The sequence below is a fragment of the Pantherophis guttatus genome, chromosome 2 (assembly GCF_059756535.1).
Source record: "Pantherophis guttatus breed Tessera chromosome 2, ASM5975653v1, whole genome shotgun sequence".
Lineage (NCBI taxonomy): Eukaryota > Metazoa > Chordata > Lepidosauria > Squamata > Colubridae > Pantherophis > Pantherophis guttatus.
This window is the reverse complement of record NC_142064.1, coordinates 101,379,488-101,404,558: the sequence shown is the minus strand read 5'-3', so window position 1 is coordinate 101,404,558 and position 25,071 is coordinate 101,379,488. Positions and strand designations below refer to the sequence as shown.

Below are 25,071 nucleotides of genomic sequence, written 5' to 3'. Positions count from 1 at the left end.
ATAAAGCACTGTGAAGCGGTATATAAGTGCTATTGCTATACCACTATTCCTCGCAATTAGTTGGGAACCTCTGCAGAAGGATATGCACAGCAAAGATCCCTGTCCCAAATTATGGAAATCTGTAGCATTTAATAATCAGATGAGTAACATGATCTGATGGCGAGCCATTGAAATAACTGAAGGCAAGTAGACATGTAAACGAGAATTCCAGCCCTCACCTTGCTATTCTGGACTTTTACAGTGCTGGCAGCCTGTTCCTTTGCGTCTCTTTCTTCCCCAAGGACACGACGCCTGCGTAGCTCATTGCTTACAGACAACTCCAGGTGTACAAGCTGCTGCAAGGCCACATCTCCCGCAAGGGAGAGCAGATGTGTTAACATAATGATATCAATCATGCTCGAATCACCAGTTGCTTCATCGGAAGAAGATCCAAACTCTGGAGAGCAGACAATTTTTTTTAATGGTACATTTATCCTCTTATCTTCTTCTCTCTTGCTGCCCTCTCTAGCCATGCCCCTTCTAAGTCACCTGCCTCAAGTATCCCAGACAGACTTTGCCAAAAGCAGAGCACGCCTGTCTTCAACTCACCTGCTTCAGCTGCTGCACTAAACTCCTGCAACTTTTCCAGGGCTTGTTGGCTACAACACTGCAAGATCTGAGCACATATTTCCTCAGGTCCTTCTGCCAACAGGTAGATAAGGGCAACTGCTCTCTCAGTGAAGGGAATCCAATGTGTACTTGAATGAGTAAAACCTAGGAGGAAAAGGCCTACAATCAGACCAAATAGCATGCTTGTAGCTATGCCTACCTTCCTCTCAGTTTCACCAACTCACCCACAGTTATGGCCTCATGCAGACGCTTGAAAAGTAAGTGTGACTGCGGAAGTCGGAAGGGAGTAGTGTTTTTCCCAAGGTCAGACTGTGAGAAAAGAGAAAAATGTTAGTCATAACTAGCAGAATGTTTGGGTTTTCTTTACTAAAAAGCTAATTTGTGCTTTCTTAGTTCATTTTGAAGTTCCTCTATACTGAAAGACGCTCCATCACTAATTAGAGAAGATCGTATTTTAGAACTCACAGTTCTGCCATATATACATGAATTTTTGGAAGAATATAAATTATCCCATTTTAAAAAACTGATCTTCTTGTTAACAAATGTAAAACTACAGACCAAGCTTCAAGGCAAGTACTATAAAAGTAGCCTAAAGTAATATCTTGTGCTGATCATTTTCATTAAATCAAAAGAAAGGGGAAATTATAAATAAATTTTAGATTGTATGTGCCCACATTTTTGTATCCTTTAAATTTTCTTCAAATTTGAATTGGGAAGGAAAGTAAATAGGAAAGTCTGTCATTTCAAAGTTCAGGCTATCCTGCTAATATTTATTTATTTATTATATTTCTATACCGCCTTTCTCCCCTAGGACTCAAGGCGGTGTACAGTCAAGAAAAATATAGATACACAAACATCATAAAATTGCTAATTAAAATTATTATAACATAGTTTGGCCCAATTAAATAGAACCTAAAATTAGATAACGTTTTAAAAACATTCACATGTAATATGAAGTCTGGTCATCCTCAAAAGCTCTTTGTTGAGATAATCCCAGAAAAGAATCTTGCCTTCTTTTCAAACAAAATCCCTAAATGTGTTCCTTAAACATTCAGCCCCAAATGACTCTATTCTATCAAATGTCTTATTCCCTCCTGCATTAGTAAAAAGGTGAAAGAGAAGTCTTTCTAACTCATTCAAGTATGTTCTCAAATCCAGTCAGCTATCCCAAAATGAATAAACACTTTTGGTATAAAGTATACCAATAAAAAAGCCTTTGCTTTCCTTTACACTGCTAGGTTCCTCTTTAATAAAAGAAGTCAATTTTCTAGGCACGATCTTTTATAAATACAAATATTATTCAGAGAATTCTGCAGCATTACTGTATTGTATATGCTTATCGTATTTGATGCATACTTTATCCTCATAATTAAATTGGTTGGCTTTTTACTTCTCTTACACACACAGCCGAACACTGAACTTGCTTTAGTTCTTTTGTCATAGGAGCGCAGTGGCTAGGATGTTGAGCTGACGATTAACAGGCTCACGTTCGAGATTCAGTTGCTGCTGCAGAACAGGGTGAGCTCCCAACACATGCTCCAGATCCTGCCGACCTAGCAGTTTGAAAGCAGGCAACTGCAAGTAGATAGATGGGTACCACTTGGGTGGGCATCTTAAAGGGGACGTGACAGGAGCTCCCAACTAGGTGTCCCCAGGCAACAGTGATGCTTCTGGCTGATCCTTTCACCAAGCGCTTTGATAATTCCAACATGGAAGTATTGTTCTTTTGTCTGTTTTTATGGCCGTTAAATTTTCTTTATAGAACTATGGGATTCTTTACCCTGAATGTGAACATTTATTTTAATGTTTGCAACAGATTTAACAGCTCCAAAGAAGGATAAACATATAGTGAAAACTCACCTTGATATGGTGCATTGAAACAGCTCACAAAATTATGTATAGTTAATATAACATTGTAGAAAACTGGCCATGTGTTTACAGCATAGGATTACAAACTATAGCCGCAGCAGTGTTCAAGGCAGATGTCAGTGAATCCTACTGAAAAAGACTCTGCCCTTGAAGTTATTCTCAGGTTGAAAAACTGGCATTTGTCTTGTCAGTTACAATTATCAGTCCATGAGATAAATAAATGAAATAAAATATTATTCTCATCACTCTGACCTTTTGGCTATTGGCGATTTTGGAGATAGCATTGCACACTTCCTGGGCAAGATGATAATCTTCCTGGACTCTCTCATCTAATCCCACAGAGATTAAAAGATCCAGATTACTTCCCACAATCTCCGGCTTCCCTCTGTTGACGGCAGAAAAATCCCTGATTAGATCCAAACATTATAGAAATCTCTAGTGACCTTAAGAAAGACCAAAGCAAAAACCTATAGTATTTGTCTTAGGGAAACAATGACCAATACTATTTTTTTTATAATGAATTATACATCAATTATTTACAGATAATGTAAATCAAGGATTTCACTGAGTTGCTGAAATTAAGAATACAACGTAAGATAACTGACATGACAAATGGTAACATTTATATTACCACAGTATTATTATTAGGCCAATAATATCCTGTAAAGTTCTAAAGAAACGTTCAACAAGCTAGACCTTTGTGGCTGGGGATGAGGCGAGTTACAAGGCTAGAAGGTATCAAAGCCATTCAGTACGAGACTAAAAGTTGTCAAATTAAGCACAGAGTAAATCACTGAAACTTTAGAAAGCAGCAAAAAATTATGTAACAAAATATCTAAAAATAAATGTCTTCATCACAGGGCCACAATACAATGCACAATCAACAATTAATATTGAGAATTTACTATCCCTTCTTGGGGAATTATAAAAACCAACGCGGAGAGGAAAATATTTCTCCTTCAAAAAGAAAAGCAAAAAGAAGGGATAGCCAAGTACCAGTCAACATTGTTTGATTGTTGGGCTAATGTATTTTGGAAAATGCTCAGTGACTGATTAATACACATGGAATGTTCTTGATGAAGGGGTCTTTTTCAAAATATGTCATATTGTTGAAATAAAATAACTATGATAGGCACCTAAGCACCACTCCCACATTTTTGGAAGGTTGTAAAAAAATTTTGTGCCTGCCCTCCCTCCACCTGCCTCCAGAAAAACTGGCAGGTTGAGCTTCAGAAGGAAGGGGAAGGTTGCACAGGATCAGAACTCATTAAGTACTTGACAGCAGATTGCTAAAATTCCACTACAACTGAAAGAACATTTATAGAAGTAATCCCAATCAGGAAAACCTTATTTACTAAGAGACATTTACCTTTTCTCATGTTTGGTTTTCAAAAAATACCAATGATCTAATTTCCTTGTGACTTTCACTTCCCACATACGTATCACCAAGTTGTAAACTGCTACTTCATAAATTGAAGGGTTGGGAGAGATCAACCAGATACCAAGTAAGAAAACTTCCTTGAAACTTCCCAGAGAGAAGCAGAGATCTAGATTCTTTAGAATATGTCACATACAAATACAATTGTTATACTGAATCTTCTAAATATATTACCATATAGAAACAGCTAACAACTCACTGTGCCATCATTCCAAGAAGCATAATAGCAGCATGGCGTTCCAATCTTGAACACTGCAATTTCTCAGTAAATTGTTCCCAGAGCAGTTGAATCACAATAGGTTTTATTTCATCCTTTTGCACAAACTCTGAGATCTAAGAAGCGACAAAGGTAGTCAGGAAATGAAACCAGGCAGATTTTAAAGCTAGTATAACAGTCAACCCCCATCCCCAAGCTCAAACCTAAAGCTATCTCTGGCACTTTGCAGGCTCTCCTACTCATTTTTCAAGGTAACAAGCAGGTGGCCATAAAAGGTATTGCATCAGAATTAGTAAGACTGAGCGGAAATTTGATTTACACAGAGCATATGGAGAGCTTCATTCATGTAGGCTAAATTCACCCATTCAACAGATGAAGGGATAGGAGTATATTGATAAAAACATATCAAGGGTTTACCAGAGAAGCAAATGTTTGCTCCTTCTTTTAAATGTTAATGTAGAAATGAGATTGAGGATGATACCTTTATTCTAACACACATGAAGTTAGAACAGCAGATGCAAATCCCAGATCAAAGATTTCTCTAGCTTATCATCCTGATCCAAACAATCACTAATACAGTCTAATAACATTTTGTATTCCAGTTTCATGTCTCCTTAAAACATTCAACTTACCATCATCAATTAAAGTAGCAATTTTCTGATTTAATTAATTCTGGAAACATTAGAAAGGCCCTAGTGACATTGCAAAAATATAAAGATTAAGGGGATAAAATAAAAATTTAAATAGGTAATCATGATGGCAGTTTGGGGGCAGAGGTTATGCTTCCAATGAAGAATATCCATCGAATGCAACTAGATGACTTTTTATAAGAGAATACACACTCACAATTTCTTCAAGGCACTTAATTGTCCCCAATGATGCATCAACTATTAGAAGAGAGAGAGAGTGAATCAAATTCTGGGCTTGAGTCCTGTGTAAAAAATAAGCAGGAAGAGGTAGTGTTAAGTCTATTAATTCTGTCATCATGGCATTCTACCTTAAAGTTAGCTGGGTGTACCAGGTTCATTCCTAGGTGTACAGCATGTGGAAACTTCAGACTAGCTATTTTTCATTTGGTCTGCATGCCTTGATTTTACAGTCTATTTCTGTGCAACGTATTTCAAATGAGAAAGTCAGCCAAGATAAAGCTTAGGTTTGACTATGCTGAATAGTGAGCTTTGTAGTTAAGATTCTGTACAGGTAGTCCTTGACTTACAATAGTTCATTTAGTGACAGTTCAAAGTTACACCACTGAAAAAAGTGACTCATGACCGTTTTTCACACTTATGACCACTGCCGCATCCCCATGGTCATGTGATCAAAATTTAACTGACTCATATTTATCATAAATATGCTACTATCCAGCAACTTGATTAATTAAATTAATAAAAAAAAATTAATAAAACTTTGTTGTTTTCATTGTGTTTGTCTTTTGCTTAAACTGTTCAATACAGTAGACTGTTGGCTTCCCAGCCAGTAGTCCTGTGGTAATGACATGTATGTTGCCTTTCTTTCCTTCAAGGAATGTATAAAATACATTCGCATATTAATACAGAGGAGTCGGAGTCGGGGAATCGGAGTCGGAAGTACAAAAAACGGAGAGTCGGAGTTGGAACATTTATCTCCCGACTCCACAGCCCTGTATTTATGATAGTTGCAATGTCCCGTGGTCATGCAATCATCTGACAAGCGAAGTCAATGGGGAAGTTAGATTCATGTAACCACCATGTTACTAACTTAACAACCATAGTGATTCATTCAACACCTGTGGCAAGGAAAGTCATAAAATCAGATAAAACACACTTAACAAATGTCTCACGCAGCACCAGAAATTTTGGGCTCAATTGTGCTCATAAGTCGAGGACCATCTATATAAAATTTGTGTCCAGCCTTTTCTGCTGCGATGGAGAGAAATGGGTCATGCCAAACCTTTCAGAGCCCCCATTCTGGTTCAGATAGAGTCTCCTATAGGCATCCAAGACGGCTTCTCTGACTCCAGGTTCCTTAGACCATATCAGGGGGAGCATGCGACGGACTCCAAACACAGCCTGAGGTACGCCAAACTGAGAAACTATAACAAAGAACTCAATAGCTTCTTGGGCCACTGAAAAGAAAGAATAGGAAGGAGAAGACTGAGTATTGCAGTTTCAATTCAGACGTCATGCCACTAATCTAAAGTTAGGATAGCTATTTAATCTACCATGTTTCTCAGATATTTGGTTGTGAATTGTGTAACTAAATTCTGGTGAGTAGAATCAAGGAACTAATTTTTCCTGTATCATGAGCTATGGATCTAGGGCTCCCTTTAAATCTCCAAAATTGTTTGAGAAATGTTCCAAATAACGAATGCTCCAAGTTTTCAGACCTATCTTATTACAGACACGAAGCCTTAACCCAAACTTTATGGCACACGACCCACATGGTAAACATAAACGAAAGAAGAGAAGATAATTATACCTACCAGATACTGATCTTTCATACATGAGCTTAGAGACGATGCTTAAGGCTTCAGTGATTTTTGCAGAAAAGTTGTAGGCATCCTCTAAGTATTGCACCAGCATCTCTTGCTTTACTAATGCTGCTGGCAGAGGGTCTTCCTCAGTTTGCTTTTCATTCCCTGAACTGTTAATATCATCTGTGGATTCTTGGACACCAACTGTAATTTCGGTATCTGCACAGCAGAAACAAGGACTGAATACATGAAATCCCAAACTCAAGGTGTGACTAACAACATAAAAGTCTATATTGCTATGAGTTAACTTTCATTCTCCTATTGCGATAAAATGTGGAGTTCTTAAGTGTTCTCTGAACTTGGTTGTTTGCTTGCAGACATTTCATTACCCAATTAGATAAGATCAAGACGTACTGATAATCTGACCTAGTTGGGTAATTAACTATCTGTAGGCAAAGAATCAAACTAAGAGCACCAAAGACTTCACAGTTCAACCGTCAGCTGTGTATTTTCTCTTCTATTATTACAATAAAAAAAAAATAGGTGAAATAAATTGTTTCTCTAAAAGAGCATCTAGTGTGGAATGGAAGGGTTGTGCAAAATTTATCAGTCTAGGAATGTTGTTTTTTTTCAGTATTGGAAGTTTCCAAGGTAAATATTTTAAACAAGAAGTATATGTGGCATTCCAGATATAATGCTTGGATCCACAGAGAAGAGAAAGAGGGACAATTTAGCTCTGCAAACATCAGTGCATCTTTAAAAAAAAAAAAAAGTTTTTCCTATCCACTTTATATATAGAGAAGAGAGGCATCAAACTAACAATTATTACTACCTTTACAACTGGAATCTTCTAGAATCAACCAAACAGTAAATTAAGTGGGGCAGCATTAGATGATTACCAAGATATAATGTTCTCAACACATCCAGAATAAAGTTTTTCTCATCATCCTTTGTTCCTGGACTGCCAGAGAAGGGCTCCAACCCTTGGAATCGGCGCACACCTTCTCGTGTCAGACAGATGGCATTCCTATGTTAGGAAATAAACACAGTAAAGCCAAACTTCATTTAGCTATTTTTTTACATATTCATCTAACTTTTGAAACCTGTAGTGTACCTCAAAAGTATTCACCTAATAACTATACAGGTAGTCCTCACATAATGACTGGTCGCTTATCAACCATTCAAAGTTACAATGGACTCAAAAGTTACTTACAACCTGTCTTCAAAGGTAGGGTTACCCAAACCCTCCTGCAGTCATATAATTGCATTTTGGGCACTTGACTCGCATTATGACCAATTGCAGCATTCCACAGTCATGTGATCATGATTTGCAACAGGTTTTTTTTTTGCTGTTTTCCAGCAGATGGGAAAAAACACCCATTGGATATGCTGGACTTGCTTAACAGTCATGCAGTTCACTTAACGACTACAGCGACTCACTTAATGACTGTCACAAAAACATAAAAATCAATTCAGGATACTTGGTGACCCATGTAATGACCGCAATGACTTACGATTAAAACTCCAGCCTCAGTTGTGGTGGTAAGTCGAGGGCTACCTGTAACAAGCGCCAAATGTTCGGTGTTACATTCAGAGCAGAAGCATCCATATCCCGGCAGTTTACTCACTTGTAATTGGATTTCCTCAGCAGCTGGACAATATCATTGATTAGCTGTGCTGGGTCATTTGTCTCAAGGTTGTGTTCCTCCTCTGCCAACTGCTCTGAGTCTAGGCAAGTCTTCAGAGTTGCCTGGAGCTCTGGTTGCATCGCTTCCCATTCCTCCTCAGGGGAGATCACGACCTCTGTGAAGTGAATGGAAGAATCAGCCACAGTTTCCCATTCCTACTGTGACCGTTAGTATTTAGAGAATGAATGCTGGAGAATCAAGAAGGATGAGGTTGAAACAATCCCAATTTAACTGCTTCCAGGCTAAAATACCTGGTTTCTAAAGCTATCTGTTCAAAGTGGCCGTGGACTTTGCTGTCACTGAGACAAACTGATTACCATGAAATATAGGTGCCAAGCAGTCCTGAGGGAGCAAAGAGGAAGAACAGGGACTTAGGGTAGTGAGGCCATAAGGACTGGTGGTCCAAGCATAGCTGTGAGGCATCCTTTTAGATACAGCAGCTTTTGGAGACAGAACTACAGGAGGTCGAACTATTGTGAATCCTATTAGCACCAGAGTAGGAGTCTGCCTTTCCTGTTTCCTGCTGCAACTAATTTTAACTCTGCAATTCTTCTTCCCCTCCCTTTTAAAACAATGTCTATCCTTATCTGCTCTCCCTAGAGCTATGGCACAGGTGAAAGCACATTACCAATTGGGGTTCTGCATTTCTTCATTTCTTGGAGTTTTTGCTTCTCCTTTTCCAGAAGTTCAGTTAAGTCAGCGCAGCTCAGCTGTAAATGGGAGAGGTTTTATTAGCTTTGTTAATACTTCTATTTTCATATTCTCATGAGAGCTTATTTCTTTTATCACCAAATATATTAATGTTATGGGATGGCTGGTAGCAAATTCAGGGAAAATAGTCAACTTTTAAAAACCCATCTTAGAAGAAAACATGGTAGCTGCCTATTACAGAGCAGCCCATACTGAATGCAGTCAAAAAGAAAATTAAGGCACCAATGTGAGCCAAGCTCCTCTTTTTTATCAGCTGCTTAGAACTAAAAAGAGCCTTATTCAAGAGAGAGGGAGGGAGGGAGGGAGGGAGAGAGAGAGAGAGGGAGGGAGAGGTGTAGGTAGTCCTTGACTTACAACCATTCATTTAATGACTGTTGAAAGCTACAATGACACTGAAAAAGTGACTTATGACCAGTTCTCATACTTACAACTGCTGCGGCATCCCCATGGTCATGTGGCCAAAACCAGCCACTTGGCAACTGGCAGATATTTATGCATGTGGTCACCATTTGCGACCTTCCCAGTTGACTTCTGAGAAGCAAAATCAATGGGGAAAGCCAGACTCGCTGAACAACCACATGATTCACTTAACAACTGCAGTGATTCACTTAACAACTGTGATGCAAAAGGTCGTAAAACTAGGGCATGACTCACTTAACTACTTTGCTTAGCAAAGGAAAAGTTGGGCTACCTGTATTATGGTAGAAAAAATGGCTTGATTGATGGCATGATGACTGGGGGAACTGCCAGCTAGGCTAGAGGGAGGAGTCAAGCAAGGCCTGAGCTTGGAATTGTCACCCTGCCATAAACAGCATAAGCATGACCTCCCCCAGAATCCACGAAGCTTTATCTGGTTCTTCTCAGGGGAAGTCTGGTGAGATTCTTGTAACATAGATGACAAACAATAAAGTTTCAGCCTGAGGCTTTTCACAAGTGGTTCTGATTGCTTGTACCTGGCAACGACCCTTTTACTGATGCTTTGTTTTTGTTCAACGCTATGTTCTGCTTTCCTGTATTCAAGATATTTTGGGCTATATTTTTTTTTTTTAAGCAAACGAGGTGAGCAAAAATTCATTTGCAGAAGATGAGAATAGGTGAGGAGTAATGAAAAATACTGCAGTGAAAAATTGCCAAGAATTAGGTTTATAAAGCTTACCTTACAAGAGAAAGGATTGTTGGAAAGGAAGGCAGAGAGCAGTTGAATAGCATTCTTAACCACTGTTACTGCTTTGTCCTGTAGCCGACCCACAGCAAGGCACACAACTGCTTGGAATCTAGTTAAGGGCAAAGCCTATAGCAAAAAGAGAAGATATTTGATACAACTGATGCAATCATGATAGTAAAGACATATTTCTTCTGCAGAACTAGTATCTCTTTCTAACAAGTTCTCAACTCTGCTCAGACATTTGCTGTGCTAAATATTTTCTGCCATCTGGAGATACACAGAAGACTTAGATATATAGTGCAAACTTTCATTTTTCCTAGCAGCGTGAATGGTTTTGCTAGAGAAAAATATGGAAGGAACCGTTGTAATATATTTTCACTGCTAAATAATAACTGCTAGGCAGCAAGTAGTAAGTCCCCACCTGAAATTAGCCTGTTAGCCTTATATGAATTGCTTACAAAGTACGAACATATTGGATACAGAGAAAATGGAAGGCAAGGAGTTCCAAGAAAACTATAAAAAAACTTTTCAATATCATATTGTTACAATTTATAAAATAAGTAATAGTGTTTTGGAGTGTTTCTGACATGAGGTAAGAGGAGCAAAACCAGTGCTGTCCTCCCTGGGAGCTGGAACTTCCAAAAATAATTCTGCAACAGGCCCCTTGATGCTGGAAAATGGGTGTGTTTACTCAGAAGTAAGTCTCAACTGCTTCACTGGAGCTTTTGCATAAATATGAAAAGATCTCCATCCCAGGACCATGCACTCACTGAAGGCTGAGTACACCTTGCTTGCATAACAGTGATGTTACATGTGCCACCCTAGGGGCCTCCAAAACTGCCAATGCTGCTGGACTAATTGTTCTTCATTTATGTTTTAGGCAGATGATGTATTTTTTTGTGGTAAACTGTTTTGCATTTGCAAGACATTAGTAGCATCTTAGTTACCCTAATAAGTTCAAAAAGTATTTGTTGGGTAACAACTATCCCAAATAGGAGGAGGGCTTATTTATTGTTTATTTAGAAAATTTATATAGCCTCTACTTGCTCACAGCGAGTCTAGGTGGCTTACAAGCAATAAAAACACAGTATAAAGGGAAAAAAAATAATACCTCCACCCCACCCTCTTAAGGGAGGAATCAGCCTTGCTTCCCTATGTATATAGAAGAGGCTAGGTCTGACACCTTCCCCCACCACGCCCCGCCCTTGAATGCCTTACAGCCTTATCTAGTCTTTCCCAGAGGAAAGCTACCAGTTTGGGGAGATTCTTGTAGCTATACGAAGAGAACAATAAAGTAGCTAGTTTGAACTCTACAAGTGTGGGTCTGGTTATTTGCTCCTGATGGTATTTTCTCCAAAACTCACTTTCTGTTGCACAATTCGGGTAAAGAGCTGAAGCACACGACTGCGCACAAAGCTACTGATATCACATGTGTGCGCCTGCAAAGTATCCAAGAACTGATCCCTTGTATTTCTGGCAGCTTCCTCCAGTTGCTCTCCATTCAGCACTTGTAACAGCATCTCTGCCATAGCAGCCAAAATGGCATTACGCATTCCATAACTCTGCAGAATTAGAACACGGTTTAGAATGACATCTGGGCTAGCCATTTCCAAAACTTGCAAACTAGAAGATATGCTTAGAAAGCAAAAATCCAAAAGAAGCTTTAAATTTAAAACAAACCTAAATGATTCATCTATGCAAGAATCTCAGGCCAAAAGCGCTTTACAATAGTAGCTCTCTGCTAGACTGGATTTACTGATAATGAATTGCCAAATGCTAGAGAAAAGGCAACAAAAAGTGAAAATTTGCTGATGCTGAGTTTTTGGTGTGCCAAATATATACTTGCAATAATTGCTGAGAAAAATCTTTCTGGGCCGGGCACACTCTAGTGCCAGTTGTTCCACATGCAGCATCACTCCAATAGACTTGTATCTTGATTTAAATTATGTGTACTCAAAAAAAGATTCTAGAGTTCAACATTGCAAGCAAGAGACTTGCAATCAAATAAATATATAATTGAAATTGTCAGGCTTTTTCTCAAAGATATCAGGTAGAAGTATCCACCTGAGGAAGCCATGCAGGATTACAAGGGAAAAAACAGAAACCAGAGTGTTTATTTAACTTGGAAGAGAGGACAAGGAATGGTTCTGAACCTATTAAGATACAACAGAGCCCACAGCAGAGACAAAATTGGATGTAAAAGCTTGAATTAACAAACAAATGAAAGATAGTTTCTTTAAAAAAGGAAAGCACCAGGTTCAGCTATTACGCATTCCATAACTCTGCAGAATTAGAACATGATTCAGAATAACATCTGGGCTGGCCATTAAGCTTTTTTCAAGATCTTCAGCCAATAAAAATAGGAAGTTATTTATTTCATTCTCATATACTTTCTATATGGAAAATACGGTTTCTGTGAAACAACCTCTCCATCCAGGTGATGCAACAGGACACTCATGTTGGCCAAAACAATAGCTGGTGTTTGTTCAGTGAGTTCTGTCAGGAAGGCAGCATAGCCCTTCATCCCAGAAGCCTCTCGAGCCAGTTCTTGAGGACATTTCTGTCCAATTTCCCTGAACAATGAATCAAAAGTCAGTGATTGATGCTGCTGAGAATTGTAAGAAAGAAAGACAGAAGAAACCTCTCTCACCTTAGTATCTCCCCCACAATACTCTTCATGCCATATTCCTTGACCCACACAGTTACAGCCTCCACAAATACCGAAGCTACATGTTCAAAGTGCTGAAGCATCTGTGTGACTTTCAGAGTGGCACCTATCAAAGAGAACTGTGGTAAGAGAAGATCTTCAGTAACTGTACAGATTAGGATGGCTCACATTTGCCATTTATGGCTCAGAAATTAGACCTATTTCAGTATTTGGCCTGCCCATGCTAAAAGAAAAGAATAGACTTACTGAGCATATGGTCATATCGAAATAGAGCAACACCTAGTAGATGAATCACTGTGTCTCTTGTGGGCCGATGCTTCTGGTGGCTAATAGTAGGATTTTCCAGGATACGGTAGCAACAGCCAGTTACCAAACTGAAAAGAAAGTCAAAACAGGAGTTAGAGCAAGAGGATATTGCAATGCAATATTTTATGTACTACAATCTTATCAGAGAGGTGCAGTGGCTTAAAAGACACCAGAGAAGGTCTGTGCTCCAGTGGTTTGAGTCCTATTATCACATGATGGAGTGAGCTCCTGTCACTTGCCTCAGCTCCTGCCAACCTAGCAGTTTGAAAGCAAGTACATGCAAGTAGGTAAACAGGTACATCTTTGGACAGTGCTGGCTCAATGGCCTAGAAACGGAAATAAGCACTGCCTCCTAAAATTGGTTATGACTAGCAGAGAAAAACCCGCAGGGACTCCTTTATCTTTTACAATCCTATGAAGATATACTTAGCACTTAAAAAGCAAACAAAGTTTTCTTCCTGGCTCACATGAATCATATCATTTTCTTCTCTTCCCATCTGATTGACCCTTCACTTTCCTCCAGCCCAATGAAGCTTTGTCTAAAAACAGCTTTCCATTCAATTGTTTCCATTTCTATACCTTACAAACTCTTCTTCCACTACCAAGCCACTCCACAGCTGATGAAGATCCAACTGAAGTAATTGTGTGAGCAGTTGTATAATTGACTGCCTTTCTTCCTCCCAAGCAAAGCCTTTAGCCTGGCTTTTCTTGTTCTGTAAAACAAATCCAGGACATCAGTTCAAGTAAAGACATACATTGAAAGCTTATGTATGTGAAGATCATGTTCATAAATTACATTAGTTGCCTCTGTTGATTTCAGCTCTGGATGTATCCAGATTTGCTTATGTTAAATATTTACATATTCTCAACTGATTGCCTGTAGATTCTTCCTGTTAGGCACAGCCTATTCAAAGGCTGAGACTTGAGCTGCCAAATGTTTGGGATAGCAAAAATAAGAATGGAATATTTGACACCTCCACTCCCACAATTTAATATAGGTTTTAAAAACATTTATTAGAAAATTTATTAAGAACATAAAAACTAACACAAACTAATAAAGAGTAGAAGGAGCAAAGAAAGAAAGTGCAGAAAGAAAAAAAATAGAAGCTTCTGATTATAATTTTGATATTTTAAAAGATCACATAAATTTCAATATGGTACATAACATATCCTCTAACTGGCATTGCTGGAGTCACTCAAGAGAACAGTAAAACTAAAATTAATCAGCTTTCAGGGCAACAGGTTAATGAGGAAAAAGCTGCCTAGAAGTAAACATCTAGCAAACAGATACAAGCCACCTACCTTCCCTTTGGAATCCAATCCCACTAGATTGGTCTTGCCAGATTCTGTTTCAAATGCCTCCACTAGCCGTACTAGTATATAACAATTCATCTTTAGAGCATTAAGATGGAGAACCCGAAGGGAGGATGTGAGGTCTGAATCATTCAGGATGGCTGTCAGGGCATTGGATTGACTAGTCACAACTAAAAGGAGAAGTGGGAAGGTACCATCTTCAGACATGCTTTCAACAGATATTTGTTCTAAATGTGAATTCAGGACAGCTTTCAGATTACCAAAGACTTGTGCTCATGGTATCCTATCAGCATAACTCTGGAGCACCCAGCAACCCATTACCCAGGCACACTATGTTTATCCTGTATCCACCCCCTGACCACCTCTTGCAATACTATGCCAATGATGGATCTCTCATTCCAAAAAGATGGAAGACAGAAGGAATGGGATGTCCTGTTGGTCTGCCCTTACAGTGAACACACATTACTCTGCATTGACCACCAAGATTACAGACCATTATGCAAGGAACAGGCTGAGGGAGCAACCTGCCAATGAGGTCACATTTGCCTTGTTATCATCATTTAGCTGCAGTAAATAATTTGTATTTTCTATAGTATTAAGAGAACGTATTCACCTTTCATCATCAGTTCTAGGGCATCTTCCTTAACAGCAGTATCTACAGTCCTGAAGTAGCTGTAAAGCATGAATATTAAGTTAAAACACAAACATTTCTTTCAAAGCATCCCATGTATTCCTATTCATCTAAAGTTACCATTGTACATTCAGTTTGTATTAATTTTGGAAAGAGAACTTCTGGGAACATTTCAGAAATTTCCCATAACACGTCTATAATGTCCAAAGTTCAGCTACAAATTGTTTACATCATACATAATTATTTTCAGTCTCAACCCCCTCTCTGCCATTTAACAATGTGAGTACATGACATTAAATGGCTTCTTTAGCAAAATGACTAATTAGGACACACAGAATTCTCCTGTCATTTTCTGTTCTTTACATGTTTACTTCTTTCAGTGCTGTTACCACAATTATGAACAAGGTTTCTCAATCCTCAAACTAAAGCTCCCTCCAATAATACCAGTAGTTACATGCAGACTCACTGTAGAATACTGAAGAGAGTATCAAAATGCTGCAGGATAGCAAGTGCTCCTTGTGTGCGGAATGCTGTCTGAAATACTGAAAAAGGAAAGTCCATGTGTGAGAAATGCCAACTACAGATCAACTGGCAGAAGGTAGCTTTGAAACTATTTGCAGATTTAAGCAAGGACATCATAATTGTAATTGATACAACAACGAACAGGGTAATTCTTTAAATAAAACTGCCAAAGTAAAAAAGCATGGAGGAAATTGGAATGGATTGTGTGTGCATTAATTTTTTGGTACTCAGAATTCTTGAGTTCAAACATCAAACTTCAGTTAGTGAACCATGACTTTATTAATCGAGATCTTGTATGCCTAATTCTCACTTAGGAAAATTTACTAGAACTGCTCCTTAATCTGTTTATACACTGCTGCAGTGTATGCAGTTACATTAAAAGAAAAATAAACCATAACAACTGCTTCATCATATGATTTGCATGCTTTTCGCAATGTGGACTTTGCTACTATGCCTTACTTAATAAACCTTAGCTCACATCTTTAAGGAACCTGACTAGATTTTGGTCTTTTCAATTTTCTGGAAAGTATACCTTGCTGAAGCTAAGGTGGATCTGTTTTGTCTATGCTTAGATCCTGTATATCCTGAAGCAGAATAGATGCACTACATAACCAGAGTAATAAAAGGCTGTTACATAATTTCAAAATAAACAAAAATTACATCCTAAAAGTGTGCTATTTGTTATATAACCATTAAATGCTACCCCATCTAAATAACGGAATTGGATGAAGACAGATCATTGATTTTACTCTGAACTCATTATACGCCCTACCCGATTCTGTTAACTTCGGGATACCCGATAGCACCGCTTAGAATCAGAGCTGCTTCGGGCGCTGCTTTGATGGAAAGGCACGACTCACATTAATTACCCGCCTTCTTCCTCCTTCCCATTTCCCGGTATTTTGACTTGCACACCAACACGAGGAATCTCCAGGGGATTCTCCATTTCCCCTTCCCGCTTCTCCCACCAACCTGCCAGGTGTCCCGGGAGCTGTCTGAGAGGCAGCACCTCCTGCACCACGTACTGCAGAGACCCCGCGCTGCGAAGCAAGTCGGTCGGAGACAGAGGCAAGTGGAACTCCCACGAGGGAGGCGAAAGCGAAGTCGGGTCAGCCATGATCCTTCCCGATCCGCAGCCTAACGGGAGGCAGATCGAGCCTCCAACATCCGCACTCCGAAGCTCGGCGCCGGGTAGAGTTCAGAACATCGTAGATTTTGGAACGCAGGACCGGCGGCTCCAACCTCTGGACCTGGCTCGGCGGCAGAACCGAGAGAGGAAAAAAAAAATAATCAAACTTGGCCTACAACTCTCGCGCCACTTGCAGACCAATAGGGGAAGAAAAAATGACGCGCCAGAAATTCGAATAATATCCGCTCGCCCAATCAGATTGTTCTTTGATAGCTCGGCAGCCAATCGCTTTAAAGGCCCGATCGTTCTTTCGCAGGACAGGCGCGCTTCGGAAGGCGAAGAGTTATGAAAAAGGGTAGAGTTACATTGGTACCAAAGACCTAGTTTCTTACAGCGCACTGACTGTATGGTTCTATTTTTATTTCTTTGGGTACAAAGTGAACGCTCCCATCTTAAAAAACAATATCAAGATACTGTCTGAAATAAAGTGCTTAAGGTGTTTCATTTGCTTTGTAACCTGACAAAACAGCTTCTGAAATACTTTTAAATGCTCTCAATAGAAACAATGTTATTTATTTCTTAGGGGAAATGATGACGCTGGAAGTCAGAGTAGTTCACGTTAAGCTTGTCAATTGCTTCAACTAGTACAGTAGATCTCTGCAATTTACAGATTAACAGAGTTGGAAGGCACTTTATAAATCATCTAATCCAACCTCCCATCCAGACAGAAATGTAATTTCCAAATTGTAAGTATTTGTATTCTCAGTGCATGGAATGATCAGTTGCATTTGAATGAGTGAAACATCTATATATATTTTAAAAGTAAACTTTATACCATGGTAACTTCCATGGTAGATAAACTCTTCCTTCTAAGTGAACAAGCATAATTACACTTATCTTCTTATTTTTCTCCATTGATCTCTGCAGGCAGGCATCTGGATGAAATAATAAATTATTTCAGCTTGAACCGGGTAATCTCTTTAATTAGAACAGTGAAGAACCTTGTTTCACATGGAAGATTTAGTTCAGTATTTTTGAAATTTGGGAACTTCAAGACGCGTACATTTCAACTCCCAGAATTCCCTAGCCAGCCATGAAGAGCAGAGTCTTTAAAGTTCCCAAGTTTAAAAATCACTGATTTAGTGATTCAGCCCGTCGGTGGAGCAGAATCCTGAGAAAATAACTGCTGTTGGGGGAGAAGGAAAAGAGGGGATGAATAATAATAATAAGAATTATACAGAATAGCTAAAAAGAATCAGCTAAAATGATATTTAATAAAACAGTGTACAAAAATGGAAGACATGACACTCTTGCCTTGAGATCAACACGTCTACCTTTCATTGTTTTTATCTCTATGGTTGCGACTTTTTCTCTTCCTCTCGGCTGCGGGATCGAAAGCTGCGAGGCGCGGGGTGTTCTGGGAAGCGTCCCAGGTGGCTGCCTTGCGAGGAGGCTTTGCGCTGCCTTCTCTAGCCAAAGAGTCGGAGGGAAGCTCAATGGAAGCGGCGTGGCGGCTGATGATGGCCCCGCCGCGCTTATGGACGGGCAGCAGCAGCCTTCTCGTCTCTACAGCTCGTCGGCTGTTCAGTACAGGTGGGTGGGCGGGTGGAAGGAGCCGGGGCTGTCGTAGGGGGGAGGAATCGACCTCAATCCTGCCTTGGCGTTTCAGCTGCTGATCGGCTCCCGGTTCCTTTGATTTGGTTCAAATTTGAATCAATTGATTTGATTCCTATGACTGTCATTAAGTGTTACACCTTATGATTCTTGACGAATGTATCTTTTCTTTTATGCACACTGAGAGCTTATGGACCAAGACAAATTCCTTGTTAGTCCAATCACACCTGGCCAATAAAGAATTCTCTCCTCTCCTCTCCCTCTCCCTCTCCCTCTCCCTCTCCTTAGCATTAATTAATTATAGTGCCTTCCCCTTCTTTTTCAGAGGCAGCGAGAAAGGGGTGAGGTAGAAGGGGAGCTCTTTTTGCAGGGGTTGGGGGTTGGATTGGATTTCTTACATATGGGTAATGCAGAGTCTGTTCTAAATATTGAATTCCATGAAAAAGAAACACACATGCACAACCGTTGGCATGAATACTAAAATTATTATTATTATTATTATTATTATTATTATTATTATTATTAATTCAATTTATATACCGCCCTTCTCCTATTGGACTCAGGGCGGTGCACAGCCAAGGATAAAAAACATACCAATACAAAATTTAAAATCAATTAAAAGAATTATACAGCTTTGGCCCACAATTTAAAACAATCCAATTAAAACCCAATTTACACTTAAAAAGCTAAAAAGAGCTAAAAAAAGGGGGGGGGTTCACGCCAGGCCTGCTTGATGGAAAGCAGCGAAAGCACCCCAACGATGCCCTTGAAGTGATGTCCCAGTGCCTGGAGGCTGTGCGGATCTGGATGGGGAGGAACAGGCTCAGGCTCAACCCTTCCAAGACTGAGTGGCTGTGGCTCCCGGCATCCCGATATAGTCAGTTGACTCCATCACTGACTATTGGGGGCGAGTCGTTGGCCCCCACAGAGAGGGCTCGCAATCTGGGAGTCCTCCTGGATAGGTAGCTGTCCTTGGAGGAACATCTGACGGCTGTAACCAGGGGGACCTTTTGTCAGATCCGCCAGTTGCAGCCCTTTCTTGATCGGGATTCCCTGTGCACAGTCACTCATGCCCTCGTCACCTCTCGCCTTGACTACTGCAACACTCTCTACATGGGGCTCCCCTTGAGGAGCACCCGGAGGCTCCAACTGGTCCAGAATGCAGCAGCGCGGGTAGTGACGGGAGCAGCCTGGCGCTCCCATGTAACACCGCTCCTGCGCGAGCTGCACTGGCTCCCAGTGGTCTTCCGGGTGCGCTTCAAGGTGTTGGTTATCACCTTTAAAGCGCTCCATGGCATAGGGCCTAGCTATCTTCGAGACCGCCTGCTGCCACCGACGATCTCCCATCGACCCGTGTGCTCCCACAGAGAAGGCCTCCTCGGGGTGCCATCAGCCAAACAGTGCAGGCTGGTGACCCCCAGGGGGAGGGCCTTCTCTGTGGGGGCACCTACCCTCTGGAATCAATTGCCTCCAGAGATAAGGAGAATCCAAGACCTCAGTGCCTTCCGCCGTGCCCTTAAAACCTTCCTTTTCCAGCAAGCCGGGCTGGCCTAATTTTTTTAAGTTTTTAAGTGTTTTGTTTATTGTTTTTAATTAATGGGGCCAAATTTATATATGTATATTTTAACTGTATTTTAATATTTGTACTTGATGTTTTTACTTGGCTGTTCACCGCCCTGAGTCCTCAGGGAGAAGGGCGGTATACAAATTCAAAATAAATAAAATAAATAAATAAAATAAATAAATGGAAAAGAAAAGTTTTTAGGGCACGGCGAAAGGCGTATCTCCGGGAGCAAATCGTTCCAGAGGGCAGGTGCTGCCACAGAGAAGGCCCTCCCCCTGGGGGTCGCCAGCCGACATTGCCTGGCTGACCTGAGGAGTCCCTCTCTGTGGGAGCGTATTGGTCGGTGGGAGGCTATCCGCGATTTCCAGCCAAGTTCCAATGAGGAAAGCCAGATTTGCTTAGAACAATGTGATTCACTTAATGACCAGAATGAAAAGATCATGAAATTGGGTGAGACTCACTTAACAACTGCCTCGCTTAGAGCCAGAAGTTCTGTCCCAATTCTGGTTGGTAGCTGAGGACTACCTGTTCTACACTTACGATGGTTGACTAGATATTCTTTATAAGTACAGTAATCAGTTGTTTAAGGACCAGTATATTTATTTTCTAAAACTGTCCAGTAATATTGTACCATTAGAGGGCTTTAAAAGAAAGGATTTAACTTTATATTTTATATAAAGGTTGGTCTGTAAATATGTTGCATAAAAGCTCCAACTGTTGACTTATCATAATAAGATTTTGAAAGGCAATCTTTAAAGTGACATTGACTATATATTTTTTTCTTTTTTGTTTAAATCAGAAGCTCCTAAATCATTTCTGGTGAAAGAGCCTCCTCCTCCAAAAGTGGTTGACAGATGGAATGAGAAACGAGCACTCTTTGGTGTCTATGATAATATTGGAATTCTGGGTAAATATTAGTTTACAGTACATAATATTGAAATTCTGGGTAAATATTAGTTTACAGTACATTATCCCTACCAGTAAACTATCTTCCAACAACAGCATGTATAGGAGAGATACATCAGTCTACCATCCCTTAGGCTCCCTGCAAACTTTTCTAGTGATTCTGGTAGGTGTTTAATGGATATTCTTCTTTTTTTCTCCCTCCCCCCCTCCCCAATTTTGGAAGGAGGAAATTGTCATGGAAGTACCTAATCTGAGAAAAGTTCATGTGATTTCTTTTGATAAAAAAATTGAAGGGAAAGACAGTTTTATTTGCTTAATAAATAAAGATGGCTACTTTATTTAGGAAGGGAATGCCTTTTGCAATTGAAGTTGTTAGTAGTCTGTGATTAAAAAAAAGGGCTAATTACTGAATAAACTTCCTTTTTGAAAATCGAAGTGATAGAATTCTAAAATGAATCTATTGTATTGTTCTTAGGGGATTTCAAGGCCCACCCCAAAAACCTGATTGTGGGGCCGGTATGGGTACGTGGATGGAGGGGAAATGAGCTGCAGAGATGCATTCGCCAAAAGAAGATGGTGGGTGACCGAATGTTTGTTGACGATTACCATAATCTGAATAAGAGGATTAAATTCTTGTACAAGCGATATAATCGCTATAGACTGTATCGTTAAAAGAAGTTCTCTGCAACAACATTTATCTCCAAATATTGTGCATTACTGGAAGATATTTATTAGTCGCTCTAATATGCAGAAACTGGTCGTTGTGTGAAGCCATCCAAACATCATTCTTGTTATTGTGTTCTGTCTTTTGAATTATTTTTGATTTCCAGTTATTTTTCTTTCACTTCATTAATTGAAATACTTTAGTATTTAGTTCTGATATGTCATTTCTTAGAAATATTATTCAAGCAATTTTGATTTCATGTCTACTTCAGGATGAGATACATTATATGGTTATTTGCCAATCTGGTTAACATATAATTGCAAATAATAAATTTCATCTTTTTATATTGTATCGCCTCCTCATTGTATCTAACCATTTGTTGTTTTCCATATAGGTTTATGTAAAACGCCCACAACCCATATTTTTAGTTGTTATACTATAGTATTTGTTTCTTCTTATGAGACTGACTTCCAATTTTGTGGGTCTATTCAGTGAAATTGAAATACAAATGGTCCTCAACATGACACAAGTAGATACCTTGTACGTATTTTTCACAGTCTCTTCTGCTTTTTATTTGAAAAGATTTTCACTGCTTAGTTATAAGATGCTAGTGTGCTGAAAACCAGAATGGCAGTTGGTAGGCCTTAAACTTCTTTGGATGCCTAGTTTTCCAGGGGAGAGTAGAAAGAGAGTCAAAGTGAGTGAGAGATGGCAACAGCTTCCAAAGAGCTGAACAGAATGATTAGGAGAAGCAGGATTGATGAAATCAGACCCATTTTTCATAGGCTTTGAAGAAATAAAAGAGTCAAAGTGGGTGTCTCACACTTAAGGCACTCATATTCTTTAAAATTTACCCAGTTTCAAAAAATTGTATTCACTAGTTGGCCTTTACTCACTATAGTGACAATATACGATCAGCTATATTTCCAATGGTCTTTAGTCCCCTCCTAAAAATATTTTAAAAGTAAATGTGAGGTGTGTGATTCTTAAGATTGCCCACTCCCACATTATGAACTATCAATGTAGGAGAAAAATATGTTTTGTAGATAGCATAAAAAACTGGTGTGTGTATAGTTTAAACACAGAATAGAAACATTTAAGCTAATGTTCTAAAACCAGAGAGAGGCAACTTGTATTTCATCAAAAAGAGCACATGATGTTTGGTTCCATCATCGAGAAGATCTTATCCTTGACATAAACTGTTTCAAATGATAATGGGAAAAATTTATAAATATATATCTAGTCAAATGAGTTCGTTAAAATAATCTAGTGTTTAGCTTGGGGATTGGCTAATGTTCTGTAATTATGGGCTGTATTTTTTAAATGACTGAGTCTTTTCAGCATATACACCCAGAAGACCTGGGACAGCCTCAAAGAAGCCATACTGGAGCTGCTGTATGACTTCAAGATTCAGAGAGGTATTTTGCCTGGGAAGAATGTTAGTAATTTCCACAGATTTCATATACCCCCACACGGGTAATATCTGAAACTGAAATTCTTCCCAAAAGGATACGGTTGACTGCAGTATGAAAAACAATAGAAGCCTCAGAATTTCAAGTGCCAAAGTGTTATTTTTCATCAATAATAATAATAATAATAATAATAATAATAATAATAATAATAATAATTTTATTGTCATTGTACGTGTATACACAGTATACACTTAACACCCAAAGACCAGGTCCAACACACATTACAATCCCCAAACACACCCACCCACCACAAATTCCCCACCCCTAAACCACCCAAACATCCACACAAGTAATCCAGACCAAGTAATGCTATCCAACAGCTCACTGATGGTGGCCCTTTAGTTCATTGTTGAGTGCAATTATAGCTCTGGGATAAAAACTATTCAGAAATTTTTTTATATGTTATATTCACACTATTTTTGGCGGTATTGTCTAGGAATGCATCTGAAATTAAGTGATGGGCTCACCCTTTATTATCTGAATTAATATATAATATAGTTGGTTTTATTGCTTAACATAGTATTTTGTGTTTATAATATATTCAGGTATAAAACATTTTAAATACTTGCTTTCTAAAACAAAGCTTTCCAAAAAGAAACATGTTTATTCAAAATTTACATTTCACCAAGAATGAAAATATTTTGATTTGCCCAAGCATAATTGCTCAATACAATTTAACATCCTTGCAGTGGTTATTAAATTCTTAATCAAGGTATTTAAAACGAGTATGGTATTTAATAGTGAAGTTTCTGTAATTTGTTTCATTACAATATATTAAGATAAACAGGATTCTTGTAATTAATTTATGATTTCAAGTGTAGTTAGAGCCTAGATAAATATTATATTAGTTTTAGGATTGATTATATTGTGTTAGCTGTGAAGGTGAACATATAATGTAACACCGCTCCTGCGCGAGCTGCACTGGCTCCCGGTGGTCTTCCGGGTGCGCTTCAAGGTGTTGGTTATCACCTTTAAAGCGCTCCATGGCATAGGGCCTAGCTATCTTCGAGACCGCCTGCTGCTACCAACGACCTCCCAGCGACCCGTGCGCTCCCACAGAGAGGGCCTCCTCAGGGTGCCATCAGCCAAACAATGTAGGCTGGTGACCCCCAGGGGGAGAGCCTTCTCTGTGGGGGCACCTACCCTGTGGAATCAGCTGCCCCCAGAGATAAGGAGAATCCAAGACCTCAGTGCCTTCCGCCGTGCCCTTAAAACCCACTTTTTCCAGCAAGCCGGGCTGGCTTAGGAAGAAATTTTTTAAAATTTTTAAATGTTTAATTGGTTTGTGGTTTTTTAAATTTTGGGCCAAATTTATATAGATTTTAATTGTTTTTAATATTTGTATTTCATGTTTTTAATTCTGGCTGTGCACCGCCCTGAGTCCTCAGGGAGAAGGGCAGTATATAAATTGAAAATAAATAAATAAATAAATAAATAAATAAATAAATAAATAAATAAATAAATAAATAATATGCCAATAATATAATTTGTAAAATATTTGATTTATGGGATTTCTGTGTTTGGGATCAAATAACAAATAAGGGGTCTTTAATCTCAAAACGGTTACAAGACCCTCTTGGTAGAAAAGTAGAATTTTCACTTTGTATTGACCAGTTAAAGGAGGTGGCATCTGAAAATTTTTGTTGAAATGTTAGATGTATGGATTATGTGAAAATATGAGTTTTCTAAGAATTCCAGTCCCAAAATATAAATGGTTTTAAAAGTAATAAAAGTAACCTTTGGAATTAAGCTCTGTTTTCAGTCAGTTGCAATTTTTGAACTGCTTCCAAAGAATCTCTGAATAATATATTCAAATGTATGTTGGCTTTTTTCAGACCCCGGGTGTTTTTACTTCACCATCACTTTTGGCAACAACATACTGGTTACATATTTGTATAATGTGACTTGTGGCTTCAAAAAATTGGTTCAACAAATTCAATTAATCATGAATAAGCTTATGTAATTATTAGAAAGTGAGGACACTTACTGCTCCTCTTTCAGTTTGGAACCTTAATTTGAAAAAGAACCGATCAGATGCCTTATAAAGCAACTGTATCTTAGCAATTTAGCTAATATTTTGAAGAATTTGCTGCTACTATATGTTGCTCTCAGCACAGTGGAGCTATTCTATT

General features: G+C 39.1%; 2 protein-coding genes and 1 non-coding gene across 6 annotated transcripts in view; 1 reads left to right on the top strand and 2 right to left on the bottom strand.

Moving 5' to 3' along the window:
• The window catches only part of NCAPD2 (non-SMC condensin I complex subunit D2), a 39,069-nt gene extending 20,761 nt beyond the window's left edge, over positions 1-18,308 (bottom strand). Inside the window, exons 1-22 of one of the 4 annotated variants that reach the window (XM_034410939.3) lie at positions 18,054-18,308; positions 16,563-16,840; positions 15,535-15,610; positions 15,051-15,109; positions 14,426-14,607; positions 13,703-13,836; positions 13,064-13,191; positions 12,800-12,923; positions 12,575-12,722; positions 11,514-11,711; positions 10,141-10,275; positions 8,902-8,983; positions 8,214-8,388; positions 7,485-7,612; positions 6,595-6,804; positions 6,063-6,237; positions 4,980-5,064; positions 4,116-4,249; positions 2,731-2,863; positions 834-918; positions 589-753; positions 219-436 (exon numbers count right to left, since the gene is read on the bottom strand). In XM_034410939.3, the coding sequence (XP_034266830.1) occupies positions 219-436; positions 589-753; positions 834-918; positions 2,731-2,863; positions 4,116-4,249; positions 4,980-5,064; positions 6,063-6,237; positions 6,595-6,804; positions 7,485-7,612; positions 8,214-8,388; positions 8,902-8,983; positions 10,141-10,275; positions 11,514-11,711; positions 12,575-12,722; positions 12,800-12,923; positions 13,064-13,191; positions 13,703-13,836; positions 14,426-14,607; positions 15,051-15,109; positions 15,535-15,610; positions 16,563-16,707 (2,919 nt within the window). In that variant the 5' untranslated portion in view covers positions 16,708-16,840; positions 18,054-18,308. Of the gene's footprint in view, positions 1-218; positions 437-588; positions 754-833; positions 919-2,730; positions 2,864-4,115; positions 4,250-4,979; positions 5,065-6,062; positions 6,238-6,594; positions 6,805-7,484; positions 7,613-8,213; positions 8,389-8,901; positions 8,984-10,140; positions 10,276-11,513; positions 11,712-12,574; positions 12,723-12,799; positions 12,937-13,063; positions 13,192-13,702; positions 13,837-14,425; positions 14,608-15,050; positions 15,110-15,534; positions 15,611-16,562; positions 16,953-18,053 lie in introns of those variants that run through there. The other 3 variants (XM_034410940.3, XM_087886479.1, XM_087886478.1) reach the window with 3 other exon arrangements.
• Positions 14,684-15,002, bottom strand: LOC117662055 (small nucleolar RNA U85). The gene has a single exon (XR_004590267.1). It is a non-coding gene; the product is annotated as a small nucleolar RNA U85 (small nucleolar RNA).
• Positions 18,177-21,811, top strand: MRPL51 (mitochondrial ribosomal protein L51). The gene is made up of 3 exons (XM_034410942.3): positions 18,177-18,312; positions 20,697-20,804; positions 21,279-21,811. The coding sequence occupies exons 1-3, from the start codon at positions 18,216-18,218 to the stop codon at positions 21,473-21,475; spliced, it is 402 nt and encodes a 133-aa protein (XP_034266833.1). The 5' UTR covers positions 18,177-18,215; the 3' UTR covers positions 21,476-21,811.
• Positions 21,812-25,071: the final 3,260 nt, after the last annotated feature.